The 22,002-nt window shown below is 38.9% G+C and overlaps 1 protein-coding gene across 1 annotated transcript in view; it reads left to right on the top strand.

Annotated features, from left to right (window-relative positions):
- Positions 1–22,002, top strand: part of TTN (titin) — a 337,354-nt gene that overhangs the window by 63,234 nt on the left and 252,118 nt on the right. The window contains exons 21-40 of the mRNA XM_077448105.1: positions 713–933; positions 4,263–4,427; positions 4,515–4,683; positions 4,798–6,479; positions 6,566–6,847; positions 6,950–7,216; positions 7,302–7,574; positions 7,649–7,912; positions 9,461–9,721; positions 9,818–10,078; positions 11,420–11,683; positions 12,135–12,395; positions 12,652–12,912; positions 14,564–14,824; positions 14,976–15,117; positions 15,227–15,392; positions 15,571–15,802; positions 16,033–16,317; positions 20,926–21,051; positions 21,257–21,445. Coding sequence (XP_077304231.1) covers positions 713–933; positions 4,263–4,427; positions 4,515–4,683; positions 4,798–6,479; positions 6,566–6,847; positions 6,950–7,216; positions 7,302–7,574; positions 7,649–7,912; positions 9,461–9,721; positions 9,818–10,078; positions 11,420–11,683; positions 12,135–12,395; positions 12,652–12,912; positions 14,564–14,824; positions 14,976–15,117; positions 15,227–15,392; positions 15,571–15,802; positions 16,033–16,317; positions 20,926–21,051; positions 21,257–21,445 — 6,032 coding nt within the window. The remainder of the gene's footprint in view (positions 1–712; positions 934–4,262; positions 4,428–4,514; positions 4,684–4,797; positions 6,480–6,565; positions 6,848–6,949; positions 7,217–7,301; positions 7,575–7,648; positions 7,913–9,460; positions 9,722–9,817; positions 10,079–11,419; positions 11,684–12,134; positions 12,396–12,651; positions 12,913–14,563; positions 14,825–14,975; positions 15,118–15,226; positions 15,393–15,570; positions 15,803–16,032; positions 16,318–20,925; positions 21,052–21,256; positions 21,446–22,002) is intronic.

Raw genomic sequence — 22,002 nt, 5'->3', positions numbered from 1 at the left:
TGTGGCATAATTATGCAATGGGGGTTATTTACGAAAGGCGAATCCACTTTGCACTGCAAGTGCACTTGGAAGTGCAGTCGCTCTAAATCTAAGGGATAGATCTGAAATGAGGGGAAATTCTGCTGATTTTATCATCCAATCATGTGCAAGCTAAAATGCAGTTTTTTATTTTCCTTGCATGTCCCCCTCGGATCTACAGCGATTTTACTTCCAAGTGCACTTTCAGCACACTTTCAAGTGCACTTGCAGTGCAAAGTGGATTTTCCTTTAGTAAATAACCCCCAATGTGTCTCTAACAGTCTCCTGAAGCATGTACCCAGTCTCCAACAACCTTATAGCATGTCTACTGTTTCTATCATCCCCTGTCACATGTCTGAAGTCTCTGACAGCTTTCTGTACATTACACTCAATGAAAATGACTTGGTGATGTCAGGGGCCACACTTGATCTCCCCTGAACTAGATGATAGTTTTTTGTTATTTTCGTTGACTTGTATAATTAGGAGGACCTTGACCTAAATTACTGTTGTGTAAAGTACCTTTTGCTGCAGTTGTGAGATGGTGTATACCTGATGATTAATACTAATTCATTTATTCTGACCTCTGTCTGAAGAATGGCTATCCATACCACTGTATTACTTGCACAAACAATAGTCCTAGTTTAGGTATAATACAGATGAATAAATATCGATTTCTAACACTTACATTGAATAGGTCTGTATCTCCACGTTCACCAAGCCGCTCCCCTGGACGCTCTCCTGCACGTTCACCTGCTCGCCGATTGGATGAAACTGATGAGTCCCAGTTGGAGAGATTATATAAGCCAGTCTTTGTGATGAAACCTGCCTCCTTCAAATGTGCTGAAGGACAAACTGCAAGATTTGACCTGAAAGTTGTTGGAAGACCAATGCCAGAAACATTTTGGTTCCACAATGGTAAATAATATATCCTGGAATTATGACAAAGTCAACATTTAAGAATTTTACCCATTCATGCCTAAGCCTTTTTCTGACACTTATTGCTTACAATTAAAAATCAGTATTTTTTTACTTAATTACTCTAATTACTTAGAACCCCCAAACATTATATATATATCTATATATATCTATCTATCTATCTATCTGTCTATATATATATATATATATATATATATATATATATATATATATATATATATATATATATATATATATATATATATATATATATATGTATATGTATATATATATATATGTATATGTATATATATATATATATATATATATATATATATATATATATATATATATATATATATATATATATATATATATATATATATATATATGTATATATATATATATATATATATATGTATATATATATATATATATATATATATATATATATATATATATATATATATATATATATAGATATAGATAGATAGATATATATAGATATATATATAGCTATATATATATATATATATATATATATATATATATATATATACATATATTTTAGCAGAGACCCTGGAGAATGAAATGGCAATCATTGCAATAATTAATGTCACACTGTATTTGTGCAGTGGTCTTTTAAATATACTTTCATGAATTAAAAAAAAAAAAACAGTAAAGTTAGCCCAATTTTTTGGTACAATGGGAAAGATGATGTTATGGCAAGTAAATAGATACCTAACATGTCATGGTTTCAAATTGAGCACGCTCGTGGAATGGCAACAAACAACGGTATTTAAAGATCTCCATAGGCAACATTTTCAAATATTTTAACAGTTACCAGTTTACAGAGAAGGTCTAGTACTAGAATTATTGCTCTCGCTCTAATAATTGAGGCAAGACCTCACATGTGTGGTTTGAACACTGTTTACATTTGTGGGCATGACTTATGTATGCGTTCGCTTCAGTGTGTGAGCACAGAGGGATGTGGCGTTTTAAAAGCATTTTTTTCCTTATTTTTTTTACAATGTCCCTTTAATACAAAAATGTTGATCACTTTTGATCAACTGTAAACATCCCTTGTGACAGTAATAGTCAGTAACATGTACTTTTTATGGACAGATCGGGGGGCTATAAGACCCCAAATCCCTCCTTTGTACTTAATAGCATTCAAAACACCAAGTTTGGCTGTTTTGAATACTGTAATTTTTTTTAATCTGGTGTCTTTAAGGCTTCATTAAACTGGAAGTGATGTCATCACATCGCTTCCAGAGTACTAGATCAGAGACCCAATCAAAGCCGATTGCGGCATTGTTCGGTTCTCCGGCCAGCTAGTGGAAGTTAGGTCTCCCGGCAGGAGGAGGGGTAGTACCCTCCCACTGCTTGTGATAACAATTGAGCAGCTGCTTAGCCACATTGATTGTTATCATAAGAAAGCCAACCGTCAGTTCTAAAAAAACGATACTGGAGTGATTCGTAACATTCGTAATGGAGAATTAACATTCGTGAAGTGGCCAATTATGAAATCTCGAAATGCAGCACACATTCTCTTCTTCTTTAATGGGATAATAATGAAGCTGCTTTGCTGGTGATACTGATGGAGTTATTGCAAACAAATTTCCAAAGGCTTTTTTTTTCTAGTGATTCTTTTTGCTGATAGTGATTTTTTCTGCTGATTCAACAACCTAAGGCCTTTTCCATACCTTTGTGACCTACCCTGCTTGGGACTGCAAGGTCCCTGACCAGTCAAACCTCATGATTTCCAATAAGTACCCTTCACATCTGTGCAACTTCAAGTCGCAGCAACCTCAAAGTAGCCCCTGAGCCACTTCGGTCAGACCTTGGCATGACTTGAGGTCCATACACCTCAAGATTACACAGACACTGCTTCCCATTGCTACAAAATCACATTAAAGTTGTCACAAAAATGCACAATTTTCAAATCACAAGTGTGAAAAGGGACCCCAAAACATGCTATTCTGGAGTACTGCACCAATGCCCATGGTCTTCCAAACATGTGCTTATGCCACATGTATGTATGTATGTATGTATGTATGCATGCATGCATGCAACATGTATGCAAAACGTGTGCGTTTAGGCAACAAGTTTGCATGCATGTATACTATGCTGCACCTGTCCAACTGCACTTAGCCCCATACTAGTTTTTACTAGTTTAGCACATGTGCATGTCATGTAGCCTTTTCCTGCTTCAGCCTAAAAGTAAGCTCCTGCAGTACAAATGCACTTTATTCTGAAATTTGCAAGTACGCACCTGTTCAACTGCACCAGGCCCCATACTATTTTTATGCCAAATGCACAGTATTTTGGGGACCCAACACTTTAAAGTGCACTGCTAGGGGTGTATCGACTTACAGTTGTACAGGCCCCCCGAATTAAGCAATAAGTATGCAGTATATAATCATGACTTGTCTGGCCACATATTTCTCCCATAGTAAGTACTCACACTTCACTAGCATCCATGGGCTGGTGTTATGTCTCAAGAGGCCATGCGGAAGCTGTCAACCACATTGCTCTTTTAACATGGTCGCCCTTCCATTTCCTTCTAGTGGCTGGGGGAGAAACAGCAGCCCACATAACTAAGAAGTACACAGCATGATTAAACAGCACACTGTTTCCAGTGGCCACTGAGAGAACAGACAGTCAGATCTTTTTTTTCGTCTTTTAAAAAGAGAAACTGCAAAAATGTAGGACTTACCATTCCCGCTGCAGGACTCTGAACATAACAGGAGTCCAATCTTCACCCATCATGATGAGCTTTGCCAAAAAAGACCTTCAGGGACTGGGTACCCCTTAATGTGGGGTCCACTCCCCTGGACTTGTATAGCACCCTGCAGGAAAGCACCTTGGTCAGAACAAACACTGCACAGGGTTCCATTAAGCAGGGTCCAGTGCCGTAAGGCTGCATTACAGGCAAACCTCAAGCAACCTTCTCTGCTTCTAATGGGGCTGATAGCTTTTCCAAATGGATTCGAATGAAGTCCATGATTCTAAATAGAACCGTTCAGACCTCCAAGTATGCTCCAAGAGAACATGTATCACATCAGTGATCATTCCCCCTTACAGACACTGGCAAAAAAACTGAGGTCCTTCCTGTGTAGGAGGGGTTATATAGGGGTGGTCTTCCCGTTTGACTATCTGCCAGTGTCCATCCACCAGTAGGTGGCGTATAACCCATATAGTCATTATTATGGTTGCTCTGTGTCCCATGATGTATGATAAAGAAAAATATATTCTGTATATAATGGAGGAGGTATTGAAAGAAATGCTGCAATATATGTACTAATTATTTTGCTTTGACTTTTTAGGTCAGCAAATAATCAACGACTATACACATAAAATTGTTATAAAGGAAGATGGAACTCAATCCCTTATTGTAGTTCCAGCAATGCCAACCGATTCTGGAGAATGGACAGTCATTGCTCAAAACAGAGCTGGAAAAACTTCAGTCTCCATGACATTGACTGTAGATGGTAAGATTATTTCTGAACTGTAAATGACCTTCAGTTTATACTAAAGAGATTGCTAAAGTTTAATGCAAAATTTATTTTTCTCTGCAGCAAAGGAACACTTGCAGAGACCACAGTTTGTGGAGAAACTGAAGAATATGAGTGTAAAAGAAGGCTCCAAACTGGAAATGTCAGTAAAAGCTGTTGGTAACCCCAACCCAGATATTGTGTGGCTGAAAAACAGTGACATTGTTGCTCCTCACAAATTTCCTAATATAAAGTAAGTACAAAAATCATATGCTTTATTGAGCAATATAATATAAATTGGCCTTTATAATATAGAGAACACAACTGAATGATTCGTACAACATGAACTCTCTTTTATTCGTTACAGAATTGAAGGAGCTAAAGGACAAGCAGCACTTAAGATTGAATCTACAGTCGCACGGGATTCTGCATGGTATACTGCCACTGCTATTAACAAAGCTGGACGTGACACTACTAGATGCAAAGTCAATGTAGAAGTTGAATTTGCTGAACCTGAACCTGAAAGAAAGCTAATCATTCCTAAAGGCACCTACAAAGCTAAGGAGATTGCAGCACCAGAGCTAGAGCCACTTCATCTACGTTATGGCCAAGAACAGTGGGAAGAAGGAGATCTATATGACAAAGAAAAGCAACAGAAACCATTCTTTAAGAAAAAGCTGACTTCAGTAAGGCTAAAACGTTTTGGACCATCACACTTTGAATGCCGTCTTACACCAATTGGAGACCCAACTATGGTTGTTGAATGGCTCCATGATGGGAAGCCATTGGCGGCTGCCAACAGGCTTCGTATGGTGAATGAATTTGGATACTGTAGTCTTGATTTTGAGGTAGCCTACCCTAGAGACAGTGGTGTTATTACATGTAGGGCAACTAACAAATATGGAACAGACCACACCTCTGCAACTTTAATTGTAAAAGATGAGAAGAGTCTTGTTGAAGAGTCTCAGTTGCCAGAAGGCAGGCGAGGTATGCAGAGAATTGAAGAGCTGGAAAGGCTAGCCCATGAAGGTGCACTTGCAGGAGTCACAGAAGATGTAAAGGAAAAACAAAAACCAGAAATAGTTTTGTTCCCTGAACCCGCAAGAGTATATGAAGGAGAAATTGCACGTTTCCGTTGCCGTGTTACTGGATACCCTCAACCAAAAGTAAACTGGTACCTTAATGGACAGTTAATCCGTAAAAGCAAAAGATTCAGACTCCGCTATGATGGCATATACTACATTGAAATTGTTGACTGTAAATCCTATGATTCTGGGGAGGTGAAGGTCACAGCTGAAAACCCTGAAGGTTTTACTGAACATGCTGTGAAACTAGAAATTCAACAGAAAGAAGATTTCAGATCAGTTCTTAGGCGAACACATGAGCCAAAAGTTGCTGCTCCTGCAACTGAGGCAGGAAAACTTCCATTTGAAGTTAAAAAAGTGACTGAACCAGGGGCAAAAGAATTTGTAAAACTTAAAAGGGCTGAAAGAGTTACCCATGATAAGATATCTGAAGAATCAGAAGAACTGCGCAGTAAATTTAAGCGTAGAACCGAAGAAGGGTACTATGAAGCTATTACCGCAGTTGAACAGAAATCTCGCAGAAAAGATGAAGCATATGAAGACCTGCTTAAAAAGACAAAAGATGACCTTCTTCATTTTACTAAAGAACTTACTGAGGAAGAAAAGAAAGCCCTTGAAGCTGAAGGCAAAATCACTATTCCAACTTTCAAACCAGACAGAATTGAGCTTTCCCCAAGTATGGAAGCACCCAAGATTTTTGAGAGAATTCAAAGTCAAACCGTTGCCCAAGGTGCAGAAGCTCATTTTCGTGTTCGAGTTGTGGGAAAACCAGACCCAGAATGCCAGTGGTTTAAAAATGGTGTCAAAGTTGAAAGGTCTGATCGTATCTACTGGTACTGGCCAGAAGATAATGTCTGTGAACTAGTCATTAGGGATGTTGTGGCTGAAGACTCTGCAAGCATCATGGTGAAGGCCATCAATGTAGCTGGAGAAACCTCAAGCCATGCATTCTTGCTAGTACAAGGTAAGATTTATCTAAGTGTTAATTATATTATTAACATTAGAGTTTGGGGTCTGATCTGTGGTATGACATCTTTTTTCTACCTGAAGGTAAACAGTTGATAACATTCACACAAGAATTGCAAGATCTGACGGCAAAAGAAAAAGACACTGTGGCCACCTTTGAGTGTGAAACATCAGAGCCATTTATAAAAGTGAAATGGTACAAGAATGGCGTGGAGATTCACTCTGGTGATAAGTATAGAATGCATTCTGACAGGAAGGCCCACTTCCTTTCTGTGCTTACAATTGATATGTCAGATAATGAGGATTATAGCTGTGTCCTTAAAGAAGATGAATCGGTGAGAACAACTGCCAAACTTATAGTTGAAGGTAAGAGAAACCATTATTTTAATCTACCTAAGCTGCTTAAATAAATTGATAACATAGGATGCTTTTAAGCCATAAAATTGATTATGTGTCCTTGTACTGCAGGTACCCCTGTTGAGTTTACTAAAGAGCTTGAGGACATTGAAGTTTCAGAAACACTAACCGGAGAACTGGAATGCATTGTTTCTCTTGAAGACACAGAGGGTAAATGGTATCATGGTGATACTGAGATAAAGTCCAACAGCAAATATGTGATTACCTCCCGCAGAGGGCGCCATGTTCTTACTGTTAAAGATGTTACAAAGGAAGATCAAGGAGAATATAGCTTTGTGGTTGCTGGGAAGAAGACCGCTGCACAGCTCAAAGTGAAACGTAAGTAGTTTGTGTTACAGATTTAAGTACTTTTTATTGCCATAGATGCCAACTAGTTCTAATGGTCCTTTTTTCTTATTCATAGCTCGTCCTATATCAATTCTGCAAGGACTTTCAGACCAGAAAGTATGCGAAGGTGACATTGCTCAACTTGAGGTCAAACTGTCCCTTGAAAATGCAGAAGGCGTCTGGCTTAAAGATGGAGAGGAGATCAAACCTAGTGATCGCATCCATATTGTAATTGACAAACAGTCTCACATGTTACTTATTGAAGATGCTACTGCTGATGATGTTGGAAAATATACTTTCACAGTCCCAGGTCTTGATCTTTCCACATCTGGGCGGCTGTCTGTTTACAGTAAGTGTAAAAGTCCAAAGGAAATATTACTATGTTATACCTTCTTCTACTAACTGTTGTCTTTCCCTTTAAAGGTGTTGAGATTGTCATCCCTCTGAAAGATGTTCATGCCATAGAAGGAACAAAGGCTGTACTTGAATGTAAAGTTTCAGTTCCTGATATGACCTCCTCTAAATGGTCTATAAATGATCTTCCAGTCAAACCTGATGATCGTGTTCAAGTTATTGCCAAAGGAGCCAAGCAACGACTTGTATTCTCAAGAGTCCATGCTTCTGATGAAGGACAAGTCAAACTTATAATTGGAAAAGTAGAAACTAGCTGCAACCTTACTGTGGAAAGTAAGTCTTTTTGTGGACAAGTAAAATAATAAATAATTTATATCTATTCAAGATTTACTGGAAATCCCATACACATTTCAACTTCATAAAATTAGACTCCTACTAAGCGAGTATTTAACCACTTGAAGACCGACCATGTCTTTTTCTGCGAATTGTTGCATACAAGTTGAAATCAGTATTTTGTGCTAGCAAATTACTTAGAACCCCCAAACATTATATATATATATATATATATATATATATATATATATATATATATATATATATATATATATATATATATTTTTTTTTTTTTAACAGAGACCCCAGAGAATAAAATGGTGGTCGTTGAAATATTTTATGTCACACTGTATTTGTGCAACTTTTTAGAAAAAAATACACTTTAATGAATAAAAGAAAAAAAAAACAGTAAAGTTAGCCCAATTTTTTTATAGAATGTGTAATCTTATAGAAAGATTATGTTATGCATAGTAAATAGATACCTAAGATGTCATGCTTTAAAATTGTTCACACTCGTGGAATGGTGACAAACTGGGGAACTTAAAAATCTCCATAGGTGACGCTGTAAACATTTTTAACGGTTACCTGTTTAGTGTTACAGAGGAGGTCTTGCACAAGAATTATTGCTCTTGTTCTAACAATCATGGCGATACCTCACATGTGTGGTTTGAACACTGTTTATATTTGTGGGCGCGACTTACGTATGGGGCCCTTTACATTTTTTATATTTGATCACTTTTATTGCTGTCAGAAGGAATGTAAACATCCCTTGTGACAGGAATAGGCAGTAACAGCTATGGAGAGATCTTTATGGAGAGATCTGGGGTCTATAAGAACCCAAACCCCTCCTCTGTTCTTGGAAGTATTCAAAATGCCAAAATCTGCCTTTTTGAATACTTTTGATTTTTGAAAACCGGTGCCTTTAGGGTGCCAGTAAAAGGTGATATCATGATGGTGCTTCCGGGTTACTACATCTGAGACCTGATCGAAGTCGATTTCCGCTTTGTTCAGATCTCTGGGTAACTGGCAGATGTGTTGGCTGGTGTCTCGGGCCTCCCGGTGGAATGGGAGAACCCAGGCGAGCAGCGGAAGGGGGGCTGTCCCATCCCACTGCTTGTAATAACAGTCGAGCGACTGATTAGCCGCATTGATTGTTATCACAAGAAAGCAGACCATCAGCTCCAACAAACAGTGCCGGGGTGATGCCTCCAGCTGCAGGCTTCACTCCAGTACAACCATTTGAAGCCAAATGATGTACAGGTTTGTGATTTGGTGGCAAGTGGTTATAGCATGGCAAACAAATGTTACCCATAGTTACCATTCATTACAAAAAAATTTTTTTTTCAGTACAAACTGTCAGGTTTCTATTCAGCATGCAAATACTGTATTTCCTTACATCATGCTTAATGACACTAAGTACTTATTTTGTTAGAATAAATTCCAGAATTTCACATTTTCTGCTTTTTTAATAGAAAGCGTCCTACTTGCTTGTTTCCAATTTTCCAGTCTGTAAGTAATACATTAACACTGCTCTTTATTTTCGTTAAGAAATTACCATTATCAGAGGACTGAGCGACCAAACATGCACAGAGACACAAAATGTCACCCTGGAAGTTGAACTGTCCCATTCTGGAATTGATGCCTTGTGGCTTTTCAAAAATGAAGAACTCAAACCAAGCCCTAAATACAAGATTGTGTCTAAGGGCAAGATATACACTCTGACAATTACAGACATGATGAAGGATGAAGAAGGCCAATATACCTTCTTTGCTGGAGAACAGCAAACTAGTGGGAAACTTACTGTTTCAGGTATTGACAGAATTCTAGAACTATAGGCCAACGCAGTGTATACATTCACTTCAGAGTTGATGTTTAACTTATTTCTCTTCCTTATTGCTTCTTTAGGTGGCGCTATAAGCAAGCCATTAGTGGATCTCACAGTAGCTGAATCTCAGAAAGCTGTTTTTGAGTGTGAGGTGGCTAACCCAGACTCTAAAGGACAATGGCTGAGAGAAGGAAAGCCAATAAGTTTCACTGACAGCATCAAAAGTGAATCTATAGGCAGAAAAAGACAGCTTGTAATTCCTATTAGCAAGCTTGAAGATATAGGCGAATACACATACCAAGTAGCAACCTCAAAGACTTCTGCAAAGTTGAAGGTTGAGGGTAAGTATGTTAATTATCCATTGTTTTATTATTTTTATGATTTCATTCCCATGTGAGTTTTCAGGAAAAGTTAATTAGATTATTTGGTAAGTATTGATTAGCTTAGTTGTATTTATTTTTTCCAAGTTCATATATTTTTTTGAATTCCTTTTTTCACTTTTAAAATTCAAAACAAAATAAAACAGAAAATAGAAAAGTAAAAAGGTATAAAGTAGTGTCATGCATTTAACAAAGCAAAGCATATACAAACATATTAAAACAAATAGGATAAAACTTGTCTATTGTGATAAGAACTAAGTTCATATTTTTTAAACACTTTATTATGTTGCAAATAAATGAATACAGGCCACACCCATAGGAAAACAGCTATCAAACTGAATTAATGATCCAATCACAGTTTCACTGTACCAGCCGCGGGTACTTAAACACGCACGGCTTAATCTTTGAGTGAAGCATATGCTACTGGCAGGATCAACAAGGTAGCCGAGGCATTGTGGGTTTTCTAAACAGGGGTCAGAGCAGTCACTGTCCCTTTTTTCATTGTATTATTATTTTGTACAGAGCAAAATCTAGTAAGAAGAGAGGTGGGAAACTTACGCCACTGACTCATTTAGCTGTGTGTGTAATCTTATCATCAAGCATTAAGCTCTGTAAACATTAGGTTTTTTCATTAACCCCTTACAACCAGTGGGATTTATTACCTCGGAGGTGAAAACGTTTCAATATCATGTGACTGCGGTGATTGGCTCCCATGACAGGAGTCTGTCCGATATGCTCCGGATCAGAAGTAGTGGCAGAGGGCTGTTGGCAACAGCTTGATCAATGATCTGGAAGCATATACACATTACGTGGCTGGCAAGAATAAAAATTTGCCTGGTAAACATGTGAACATGTGAACTATCATATGTACCCTTTTAAAAATAAAAACTTAAATACATCAATAAATTAATTAATAAATTACCTATTTCTGTTTGTCCTGCGCATAATAAGTAGGCATAAAAAATAGGTCATAATAGGCTATACATTTCCATTAACTTTGTATACATTTATAACATGTAAAATACATGCATACATAGTATACATGGTACTTTGAAGTGGCTGACTGAACAAATAAGGCCATAGGGTGCACCTAGAAAAGCATTTGATTTAAAATGTGGCCCTAGCAATATGGTGCACATAATATAATTAATATAGTCTCAATATGTAAATTATATATGTTAAGGGAAGAAGATAACAGTAGGATGAGACAATTTTATGGATTTCAATGATTAGAACATTTGCAGTGAAAATCTTTGCATTTGATGTTCATTTTATAAATTACTATTGTATTATATATTCTAGCTGTCAAAATCAAGAAGACACTTAAAAACCAGACTGTGACAGAGACACAAGATGCTATATTTAGTGTGGAACTTACTCACCCTGATGTTAAGGGTGCCCAGTGGATTAAAAATGGAATTGAACTGGAATCCAATAACAAGTATGAAATCACAGTTAATGGAACAGTGCACACTTTAAGAGTCAAAAATTGTGTTGTTCCAGACGAGTCCGTTTACAGCTTCAAGCTTGGCAAAATTGGAGCAAATGCAAGACTTCATGTTGAAAGTAAGTCACTGAAGTTCAAGGGGGTGTCCTGAAAAATATAAATCTCCTGTTTGTTAGGTCTTTCTCATCTTCTGAAAAGGGATTTGCAGTTCCAGATACCACCTGCTACTTAATAGGGTGTGTTGAATGACTGTAAACCAAAACATATCGGTTGTGTTCCAGTCCCCCAATTTGTATAAGGAATGCAACCAGAAGGGATGCCACCATTATCTAATTGATGCTGAGGAGAGTGAATTTTTTTCAGATTATTATATTGAAAAGGTTACAATCAAACAGGAGATTCCATACTTCTTGAAATTATTTTTAAAATTTGAGATCATTTTTACGAATAGAACAGCAAAGTCTGATGAACTTAATTCAGCCCATTTGTCTGCATGATTATGCCATGTAAAAGACTCAAAAAATAATTGTTAGTGCATGCCATAATTAAGCTTTATATTTTATTTTCCAGCTGTTAAAATCATTAAAAAACCCAAGGATGTGACAGCTCTAGAAAATACACCAGCTACATTTGAACTCAGTGTTTCCCATGACACTGTGCCAGTGAAATGGCTTTTCAAGAATGTGGAGCTGAAACCAAGTGATAAGCATCAGATTGTATCAGACCGTAAAGTCCACAAACTCGTTTTCCAGAACGTAACTGCTGAAGATGCAGGAGAATACACTGCAGTGGTCGGACAGCTGGAATGCAAAGCTAAACTTTTTGTAGAGAGTAAGCACATTTTAGTTATGATATTCTGTCACAATTTCTCTAATATGCTATATTTAGTAACACATACCTTTAAAAAGCCAAATGTTCCATGTGTTTGGAGATAAAGGTCTTGTAATTAGTTGATACCCTTTCTGTGCTGCCTTTTGCTGCAGAAATAGTGCCCTTGTATGGCAGTCTCAAATATTCTGTGTAAGTGAAATTGACTTCTAGAACTTTCTGCCATGTTAAATTGATCCATTTTATTTTTCTTCTTCAGCATTACATATTACAAAGACTATGAAGAACATTGAAGTCCCTGAAACCAAAACAGCCTCATTCCAGTGTGAGGTGTCTCATTTCAATGTACCATCCATATGGCTGAAGAATGGAGTTGAAATTGAAATGAGTGAGAAGTTTAAGATTGTGGTTCAGGGTAAACTTCATCAATTGATCATCATGAATACAAGTAGTGAAGATTCTGCTGAGTATACCTTTGTTTGTGGAAATGACAAAGTCAGCGCAACTCTTACTGTGAAACGTATGTATGATTTGAAAGGAAACTAATGTCCATTTTAGTTACATTCTTATACAATTTCACAATATCCTTTCAAGGAACTAAATACTAAAATGTATTCTAATGGCCATAATGATACTATTAAACATTTGTTAGTACCATTATCATTATTTATTGCATTTGTTGTTTGTGAATGAAACAGAATTTTAGTGCACTAGCCATGAAAAAATGATGTAGGCTGTCATTGCTGGGGCTTCTTTTGAAAATGCTAGTCCCTAGAAGTCATACTGATGCTTTTCATTGTCTGAGTCACTGGCCAGGAGCATATATAAAGATAAAGAATTATGCCACTTTTCATTTAGAGCATGCATGGTCTGGGTCCTACTTAAAAGTATAGAAGTCAAATACAGCTAACTAGCATTCTCAGATAAAGGCAAACTGCAAAACTGTTTTATCAAACAATAGAGGTCACAAAGTGATAAAAAAATGTTTTTTTTAAAGCTAAACTTCAGGTAAACAAATAGACATACAGTTGAATGCATATGCAGTGCACAAATTGCTTTACCTATTAAAGTATTTGTAATTCTGTTCAGCCAGTCCTGTGATGTAGGTGCTGCTGCAGACAGCAATATAGCAAGATTGTAAACCAGCTGGGCAATAAAATAAATTTTATTTTAGAGAATGCATTACTGGATTAAATGGTGTTTGTATGTGACTGGAGTTTAACTTTAATATGAATGCCTAACCAGTTTGGCTGCTTAAAGAGAGTGGGTTAATGAAAACTGGTTAGCTCATGCTTTTAGCGTTTACACTAACGCCCCATACACACGGGCCAAATGTCAGGAGACAACAGCTGGTTAAAAAAAAAACAGCCAAGATTCGGCCCGTGTGTATGTCAGTCTGTCCGACAGAAATTGGCCGTTCAGAAAACCAGCATCCAACCGACTCCTGATCAGCGTTCTCAGCCAATAGCAGAGAGTGCTGATCGAAGTGTTCTGGTGGGGGCTGTCCCCCTGTCAGAACACAACAGCTCAGTGGGGGAGATCGCTGGACTAACCTTGCATTGTTAGTACAGCTACTCCAACCAGAGCTATCAGTTTTTTTGTGCAACTGTAGTGTGTACCTGGCTTAGGTGTCCATTTATGAAGCAGTGAACAGCAGTGATCCCGAGGATTGCCACTGATAACAGTCCATAAACGGTTTATGAAACAGAGATAATGGGGGAGAACAAGTTTGAACATATTCTTCCACCAATGATCTCCACACACTGAGAATCCTCATTGAATGATGCAGAAATGGCCATTTTATGAAGCTGGGATCTCAGTACTTCACTGGCGATTTGTGTCAGAATTCACCCTTCCCAATTCACCAGCTCAGAGGTGGAGAATCGGGGAGTGAAGAGAGCATCCCGGAGGATCTGAAGAGGAAAGAGGAAGATTATTAACTTCTTTATACCTCGTTCAGACCCCCCAAGACAGTAACGATGCCCCACTGTCATATTTATGTGTATATATATATATATATATATATATATATATATATATATAGTGTGTGTGTATATATATAAATATATACTGCTTCATAAACGGACACCTTAATGTAAACCCAGAAGTGTTATTTGAATTTAATTAATGATATTTGATGCTAAAACAAAATCTATACTTGACTTTTACAGCTATTCTGATTACATCCATGTTGAAAGACATCAATGCTGAAGAAAAAGATACCATTACCTTTGAAGTGACTGTAAACCATGAAGGCATCACTTATAAATGGTTGAAGAATGGTGTTGAAATCAAATCTACAGACCGCTGCCAAATAAAAGCCAAACAATATTCTCATTCTCTTACTATTAGAAATGTTCACTTTGGTGATGCTGCAGAATACAGCTTTGTTGCCGGAAATGCAGTCTCTAAAGCTACCTTATATGTTGAAGGTATGCTATTTTTACAAATGCAAAACTTTTATGATTAATATTAATAAACTAATAAGCAAAACAAATGACTAACCATCTATGATCTTGTTTCACTTTACCCACAAACATCAACTATTTTGAAAACGAATTCTTCTTCTCTGTTGCTCACTAGCTCGTCATATTGAATTCAGGAAACCAATTAAGGAAATTAAAGTTCTTGAAAAGAAGAGAGCAACTTTTGAGTGTGAAATTTCTGAACCTGACTTGCTTGTTCAGTGGATGAAAGATGGCCAAGAACTTCAGATTACTGACAGGTATCTGCTTTCTTTCCACATTTCATAACCATTCTGTGGTAATAAAACAATTACTTTTTAACAGGGTCGGTGCAGTAAAATTTAATTTTTATTTATTTTTTATATTCAGGGTGAAGATTCAGAGTGAAAGATATGTTCACCGTCTTGTGATTCCCTCTGCTCGCATGTCTGACGCTGGGCAGTACTCTGTGGTTGCTGGTGGAAACATGTCCACAGCCAGCTTACACGTTGAAGGCCGTGATGTCCGCATCACATCCACTCGCAGAGAAGTTCAGGTAATTGCTTTTATAGGCATTTATCAATATTATATTACCTAAAAAAAACAAACAGTGCTTTGTCCACATGACACAAGATAATACTTTAATGTTAAAAGTCACATTTTCTAGCAATTGCAAAGCTGTAACAAATTTTTTAGAATGCTTTTTATATTTAGTTAAATGTTATTGTTTTCAGGCTGTTGAGAGACAGAGAGCCGTGGTAGAGTTTGAGGTCAATGAGGATGATGTAGATGGCCGCTGGTTAAAGGATGGCATCGATATCAACTTCCATGTTGAAGAACGGTATGAGTACATTGTGGAAAGACGAGTGCATCGCATAAGCATCACCGAAACCAGGATTAGTGACAGTGGAGAATACACTTTCTTGGCTGGAAGAAATAGGAGCTCTGTAACACTGTATGTGAATGGTGAGTAATTAATGTATCTTAAAAATGAATATTCACCTTAGTTTTTATAAGCAAAATAAAACATTTTGTTAGGCTATTGAAAGGTATGGTTCCTAAGAATAAATATTAAGGTCAATGGAGAAACATTCAACTTTGCTAAATAAATCACTTAAGACAATAATAGTAGTGTCAGTTGTTCACTTAATGATACACTTTCTGACCCATTAATGGAGATTTTCTCTTGTTAACAGCTCCAGAACCTCCTGTTATAATACAAAAGCTGGAGGATGTGCAAGTGGAATCTGGTAAACCAGCTCGCTTCTGCACCGTAGTGTCTGGTAAGCCACAACCAACCGTCGCTTGGTTCAAAGATTCAACAAAGCTGTCTCCTGGTTTTAAGTGCAAGTTCCTTCATGACGGGCAAGAATATACACTATTGCTCATTGAGGCTTTCCCTGAGGATGCTGCTCTGTACACATGTGAAGCCAGCAATGATTCTGGAATGGCCACCACCTCTGCAACACTTACAGTGGAAGGTATGGTACATTTGAAAATTATAAATTAAAATATATACTAACCAGTTTGTATTTTTGGTATGTATTTTTATCCTAGTTGTTGTAGATTTTGGCTTCAATTAAGATAAAGCCATTCCTGTCAGACCCTGGTTAATGTGGTTTGGTTGTAATGGATTATAAAGTTCACCTTTTACAGAAACTGAAAGATGCACAACGAGGGCCCCCGTACTTTTAAATGTACTGTGAGGGTTTGTTAAAATAGAGTTCGATGAATTTGTTAAAACATAGTTAGATGCAGATGCTACACCTCTAGGCCATTTCTGCCTTTCATTGTTGATATCCTTACATCCTAGGTTAATTGCAGAACACTTCCTTCTAGCATCCGAGGAGCAAATGCGCTTGTTGTTTCAAAAGTTGCATATGCACAATGCTTGTTCTCTCTGCCTATACCAGCATCAGCTGAGCTCAGCTTTGGAGAGAGATGGAGAGTGAGCACTCACTGTGCATGCTTGGCTTTTGAAAAAGGAAGCACTCTTGCTCCTGCATCGGTAAAGGTGAGTGCCAATGGCTGCTGTGTCCTGCAGAATCCATAATGTAAGGATGTTAACAATGAAGTATTTTGGTGAGTCTGCTTGGGGGACAAAAATACAGGCATCTTCATTTGAGTATATTTCAACAAAGTCTGCTTAACCACTTGCCGACCGCCTCACGCCGATGTACGTCATCAGAATGGCACGGGCAGGCATAAGCACATATATGTACGTCCTTTGCCTCCCGCGGGTCGGGGGCCCGATCGGGCCCCCGCCCGGTGCCTGCGGCGGTCGGTTTTCGTTCGGGAGCGATCCCGGACGAGGGGACGGCCATTCATTCATGGCCACCCCCTCGCGATCGCTCCCGACGAATGGAAATCCCCGGTGACATCACTTCCTCTCCTGTAATGTAAACACAGGAGAGGAAGTGATGTATTCTCTCCTCCGTGTCGGTATTTTTCGTTCCGACACGGAGGAGAGCGGATCAGTGAGTTGCACCAACACATCCCACACACAGTAGAACATGCCAGGCACACTCACACCCCCCCTTTACCCCCCGATCACCCCCCCAATTACCCCTGCCCCCCAGTCACAGTGACACCAATGTCATTTTTTTTTTTTTTTTGCATTGGTGTCATTTGTGACTGTAATAACTGTTAGGGCAGTTAGGGTTAGCCCCCTTTAGTTCTAATGTACCCCCCTAACCCCCCCAATAAAGGTTTAACCCCGTGATCACCCCCCGTCGCCAGTGTCACTAAGGCTGGGTTCACATTGCAGCGGTTTATGAGAACGAATGTGATTCGCACCGCACTGCAGTGCAAATCACATCCGATCTCTGTGCGATTCGAGTTCAGCCATTCGCCGCACCCGCCGCACCCGCCACACCCGCCGCACCCGCCGCAAATTCGCACGGGACCCTTTTTTTGGCCCGCAGCAGAATCGGATCGCATGGGTGTTCACACCATGCGATCCGAGTTTGCAGATCGCACTGCGATATGCGAACTGATCTGGGGGTGTCAGTAACATTTCACTGACACTCCCAGCAGTTCGCATAGGGCAGTGTGAACTGCCGCCGGGAGGCATGCGATGCGGGAACCCGCCGCGGATTCGCGGCGTTTCCGCATCGCTCCAGTGTGAACCCAGCCTAATAAGCGATCATTTTTCTGATCGCCGTATTAGTGTCACAGGTGACGCTAGTTAGGCAGGTAGGTATTTAGGTTCGCCGCAGCTTTTTATAGCGCTAGGGACCCCCATATACTACCGCATAAAGCCCCCTGATTGCCCCCTAGTTAACCCTTTCACCAGTGATCACCATATAACTGTTACAGGTGACGCTGGTTGGTTAGTTATTTTTTTATAGTTTCAGGGCACCCGCCATTTATTACCTAATAAAGGTTTAACCCCCTGATCACCCGGCAGGTGTCATTTGTGACTAATAACTGTTAGGGCAGTTAGGGTTAGCCCCCTTTAGTTCTAAGGTACCCCCCTAACCCCCCCAATAAAGGTTTAACCCCGTGATCACCCCCCGTCGCCAGTGTCACTAAGGCTGGGTTCACATTGCAGCGGTTTATGAGAACGGATGTGATTCGCACCGCACTGCAGTGCAAATCACATCCGATCTCTGTGCGATTCGAGTTCAGCTATACAGATAGTATGGCTGAATTCGTGTCGCACCCGCCGCAAACTCGCACGGGACCCTTTTTTTGGTCCGCAGCAGAATCGGATCGCATGGGTGTTCACACCATGCGATCCAAGTTTGCAGATCGCACTGCGATATGCGAACTGATCTGGGGGTGTCATTAACATTTCACTGACACTCCCAGCAGTTCGCATAGGGCAGTGTGAACTGCCGCCGGGAGGCATGCGATGCGGGAACCCGCCGCGCATTCGTGGCGTTCCCGCATCGCTCCAGTGTGAACCCAGCCTAATAAGCGATCGTTTTTCTGATCGCTGTATTAGTGTCACAGGTGACGCTAGTTAGGCAGGTAGGTATTTAGGTTCGCCGCAGCTTTTTATAGCGCCAGGGACCCCCATATACTACCGCATAAAGCCCCCTGATTGCCCCCTAGTTAACCCTTTCACCAGTGATCACCATATAACTGTTACAGGTGACGCTGGTTGGTTAGTTATTTTTTTATAGTTTCAGGGCACCCGCCATTTATTACCTAGTCTCACTAGTGTACCCCTAAATTTAGGGGTGTCTACTTTCTAAAATGGGGTCATTTGGGGGGGGGGGGTTTGTGCCATCTTGGCATTTTATGGCCTTCAAAACTGTAACGCCCTTAGAAAGCCTGAAGGCGGTGCTTGGTTTTTGGGGCCCCGTACGCGGCTAGGCTCCCAAAAAGTCCCACATATGTGGTATCCCCGTACTCAGGAGAAGCAGCAGAATTTATTTTGGGGTGTCATTTCACATATGCCCATGGCATGCGTGAGCAATATATCATTTAGTGACAACTTTGTGAAAAAAAAAAAAGTTTGTAATTTTCCCGCAACTTGTGGCAAAATATAAAATATTCCATGGACTCAACATGCCTCTCAGCAAATAGCTTGGGGTGTCTACTTTCTAAAATGGGGTCATTTGTGGGGGTTTTGTGCCATCTTGGCATTTTATGGCCTTCAAAACTGTAATAGGTAGTGAGAAGTGAACTCAAAAAATTACGCCCTTAGAAAGCCTGAAGGCGGTGCTTGGTTTTCGGGGCCCCGTACGCGGCTAGGCTCCCAAAAAGTCCCACATATGTGGTATCCCCGTACTCAGGAGAAGCAGCAGAATTTATTTTGGGGTGTCATTTCACATATGCCCATGGCATGCATGAGCAATATATCATTTAGTGACAACTTTGTGAAAAAAAAAAAAAAAAAAAAGTTTGTAATTTTCCCGCAACTTGTGGCAAAATATAAAATATTCCATGGACTCAACATGCCTCTCAGCAAATAGCTTGGGGTGTCTACTTTCTAAAATGGGGTCATTTGTGGGGGTTTTGTGCCATCTTGGCATTTTATGGCCTTCAAAACTGTAATAGGTAGTGAGGCGTGAAATCAAAAATTGACGCCCTTAGAAAGCCTGAAGGCGGTGCTTGGTTTTCGGGGCCCTGTACGCGGCTAGGCTCCCAAAAAGTCCCACATATGTGGTATCCCCGTACTCAGGAGAAGCAGCAGAATTTATTTTGGGGTGTCATTTCACATACGCCCATAGCATGTGTGAGCAATATATCATTTAGTGACAACTTTGTGTAAAAAAAAAAAAAAAATTTTTTTTTTGTCATTATTCAATCGCTTGAGGCAAAAAAATAAAATATTCAATGGGCTCAACATGCCTCTTATCAATTTCCTTAGGGGGTCTACTTTCCAAAATGGGGTCATTTGGGGGGGTTTTGTACTGCCCTGTCATTTTAGCACCTCAAGAAATGAGATAGGCAGTCGTAAACTAAAAGCTGCGTAAATTCCAGAAAACGTACCTTAGTTTGTAGATGTGACAACTTTTGCGCAAACCAATAAATATACAATTATTGACTTTTTTTTTACCAAAGACATGTGGCTGAATACATTTTGTCCTAAATGTATGACTAAAATTGAGTTTATTGGATTTTTCTAATAACAAAAAGTAGAAAATATCATTTTTTTTCAAAATTTGCGGTCTTTTTACGTTTATATCGCAAAAAATAAAAATCGCAGAGGCAATCAAATACCATCAAAAGAAAGCTCTATTTGTGGGAAGAAAAGGACGCAAATTTTGTTTGGGTACAACATTGCATGACCGCGCAATTACCAGTTAAAGCAGCGCAGTGCCAAAGTGTAAAAAGACCTCTGGTCATTTACCAGCAAAATGGTCCGGTCTGAAAGTGGTTAAGGCAGTTTCTCTAAAAGGTATACTGAGCCTTGAGGAAGTACCTCTTTTTTTTTTTTTAACAGCATGTGACTTTGGTCTTTTTTATTTGTTCTGTTCTTATAATGACATAAATAGCATTATAGTGGTGGTTTCTTACATCATAAAATCAAGCTTGATAAAAAATATCTGTTACATGTTATCAGAAATGCAAAGATGTATACACTTGACTTAACAGTATATGTGTTGTAAATAATTTTGACTCATTTATTTTAGTTCCAGAAGTAGTGTCCCCAGATCTAGAGGCACCAGCTTACCCTCCCGAGATCATTACACCTCTTCGGGATACAATCACTGCTGAAGGACAGCCTGCAATCTTCCAGTGTCGTGTCTCTGGCACAGGTTTGTTTAATATTTAGTAACAGAATAATAATACCTTATATATATATAATTATAACCTTATTATGTGGTGAGTGATGAAATTACTTCACAATTCATGAGGAGGTATTACAAGTTACTTATGAATTGCATTATACGATTATTACTTGCTAAAGTCTTATATCTTTTGTAAGGTAACCACATGCTCTCTTATTATCCCATAACACAGATTTGAAGGTCTCCTGGTACAGCAAAGACAAAGAGATCAAGCCATCTCGCTTCTTTAAAATGACTCAGTTTGAAGACACATATCAACTTGAGATTGCAGAAGCCTATGCTGAAGATGAAGGCACCTACACTTTTGCTGCAAGCAATTCTCTTGGTCAAGTGTCTTGCACTGCAAATCTCAGACTGGAAGGTAAATGCATAACAGGTGTTATTAGTGTAAATATATACAGTATATATGTAGACCATTTAACAACCTGTTCTAATATAGTCTTTGTCTTTCATTGACAACCAAGTCCACTAATGGAATCTTTGTCTTTAGTTAAAGTATACATATTCTTGTCCAGAATATGGAATAGTCACATCATTTTCCTTCTCCATTGTCAGTGTTACTTTCCTTGTCCACTGTCATTTCATTTTCCTTTCTTTTCTTTTCTCTGCTATGCACTCGTATCCCTCATTTAATTACATCTTCTTGATTGTATATATTAAAGGTGCAGTCTTTCTGTGTCACACGAAAGCCAAAACAAAAAGGCAAACGTAGAACTCATTTATAAATGATTTACTAAAAAAAAACATAAGAAAATGTTAAAGGAAATTCCATCATTAGTGTCAACATCAACATTTTTAGATCAATTCAACTCATATGCTGCTACTGCATGGGAAAACTTTGCTTATCTCCTCTCTGACATCCATTCAGACCTCAGTCTTTGCCTGATTGCAGAACACCCCATGGTGCAGAAAAAACAT

The sequence above is a fragment of the Lithobates pipiens genome, unplaced genomic scaffold (assembly GCF_037356315.1).
Source record: "Lithobates pipiens isolate NorthernLeopardFrog02 unplaced genomic scaffold, aLitPip1_a1.2 Scaffold_22, whole genome shotgun sequence".
Lineage (NCBI taxonomy): Eukaryota > Metazoa > Chordata > Amphibia > Anura > Ranidae > Lithobates > Lithobates pipiens.
Note: the sequence above shows the minus strand (reverse complement) of the source record. Positions and strands in the feature narration are given on the sequence as shown.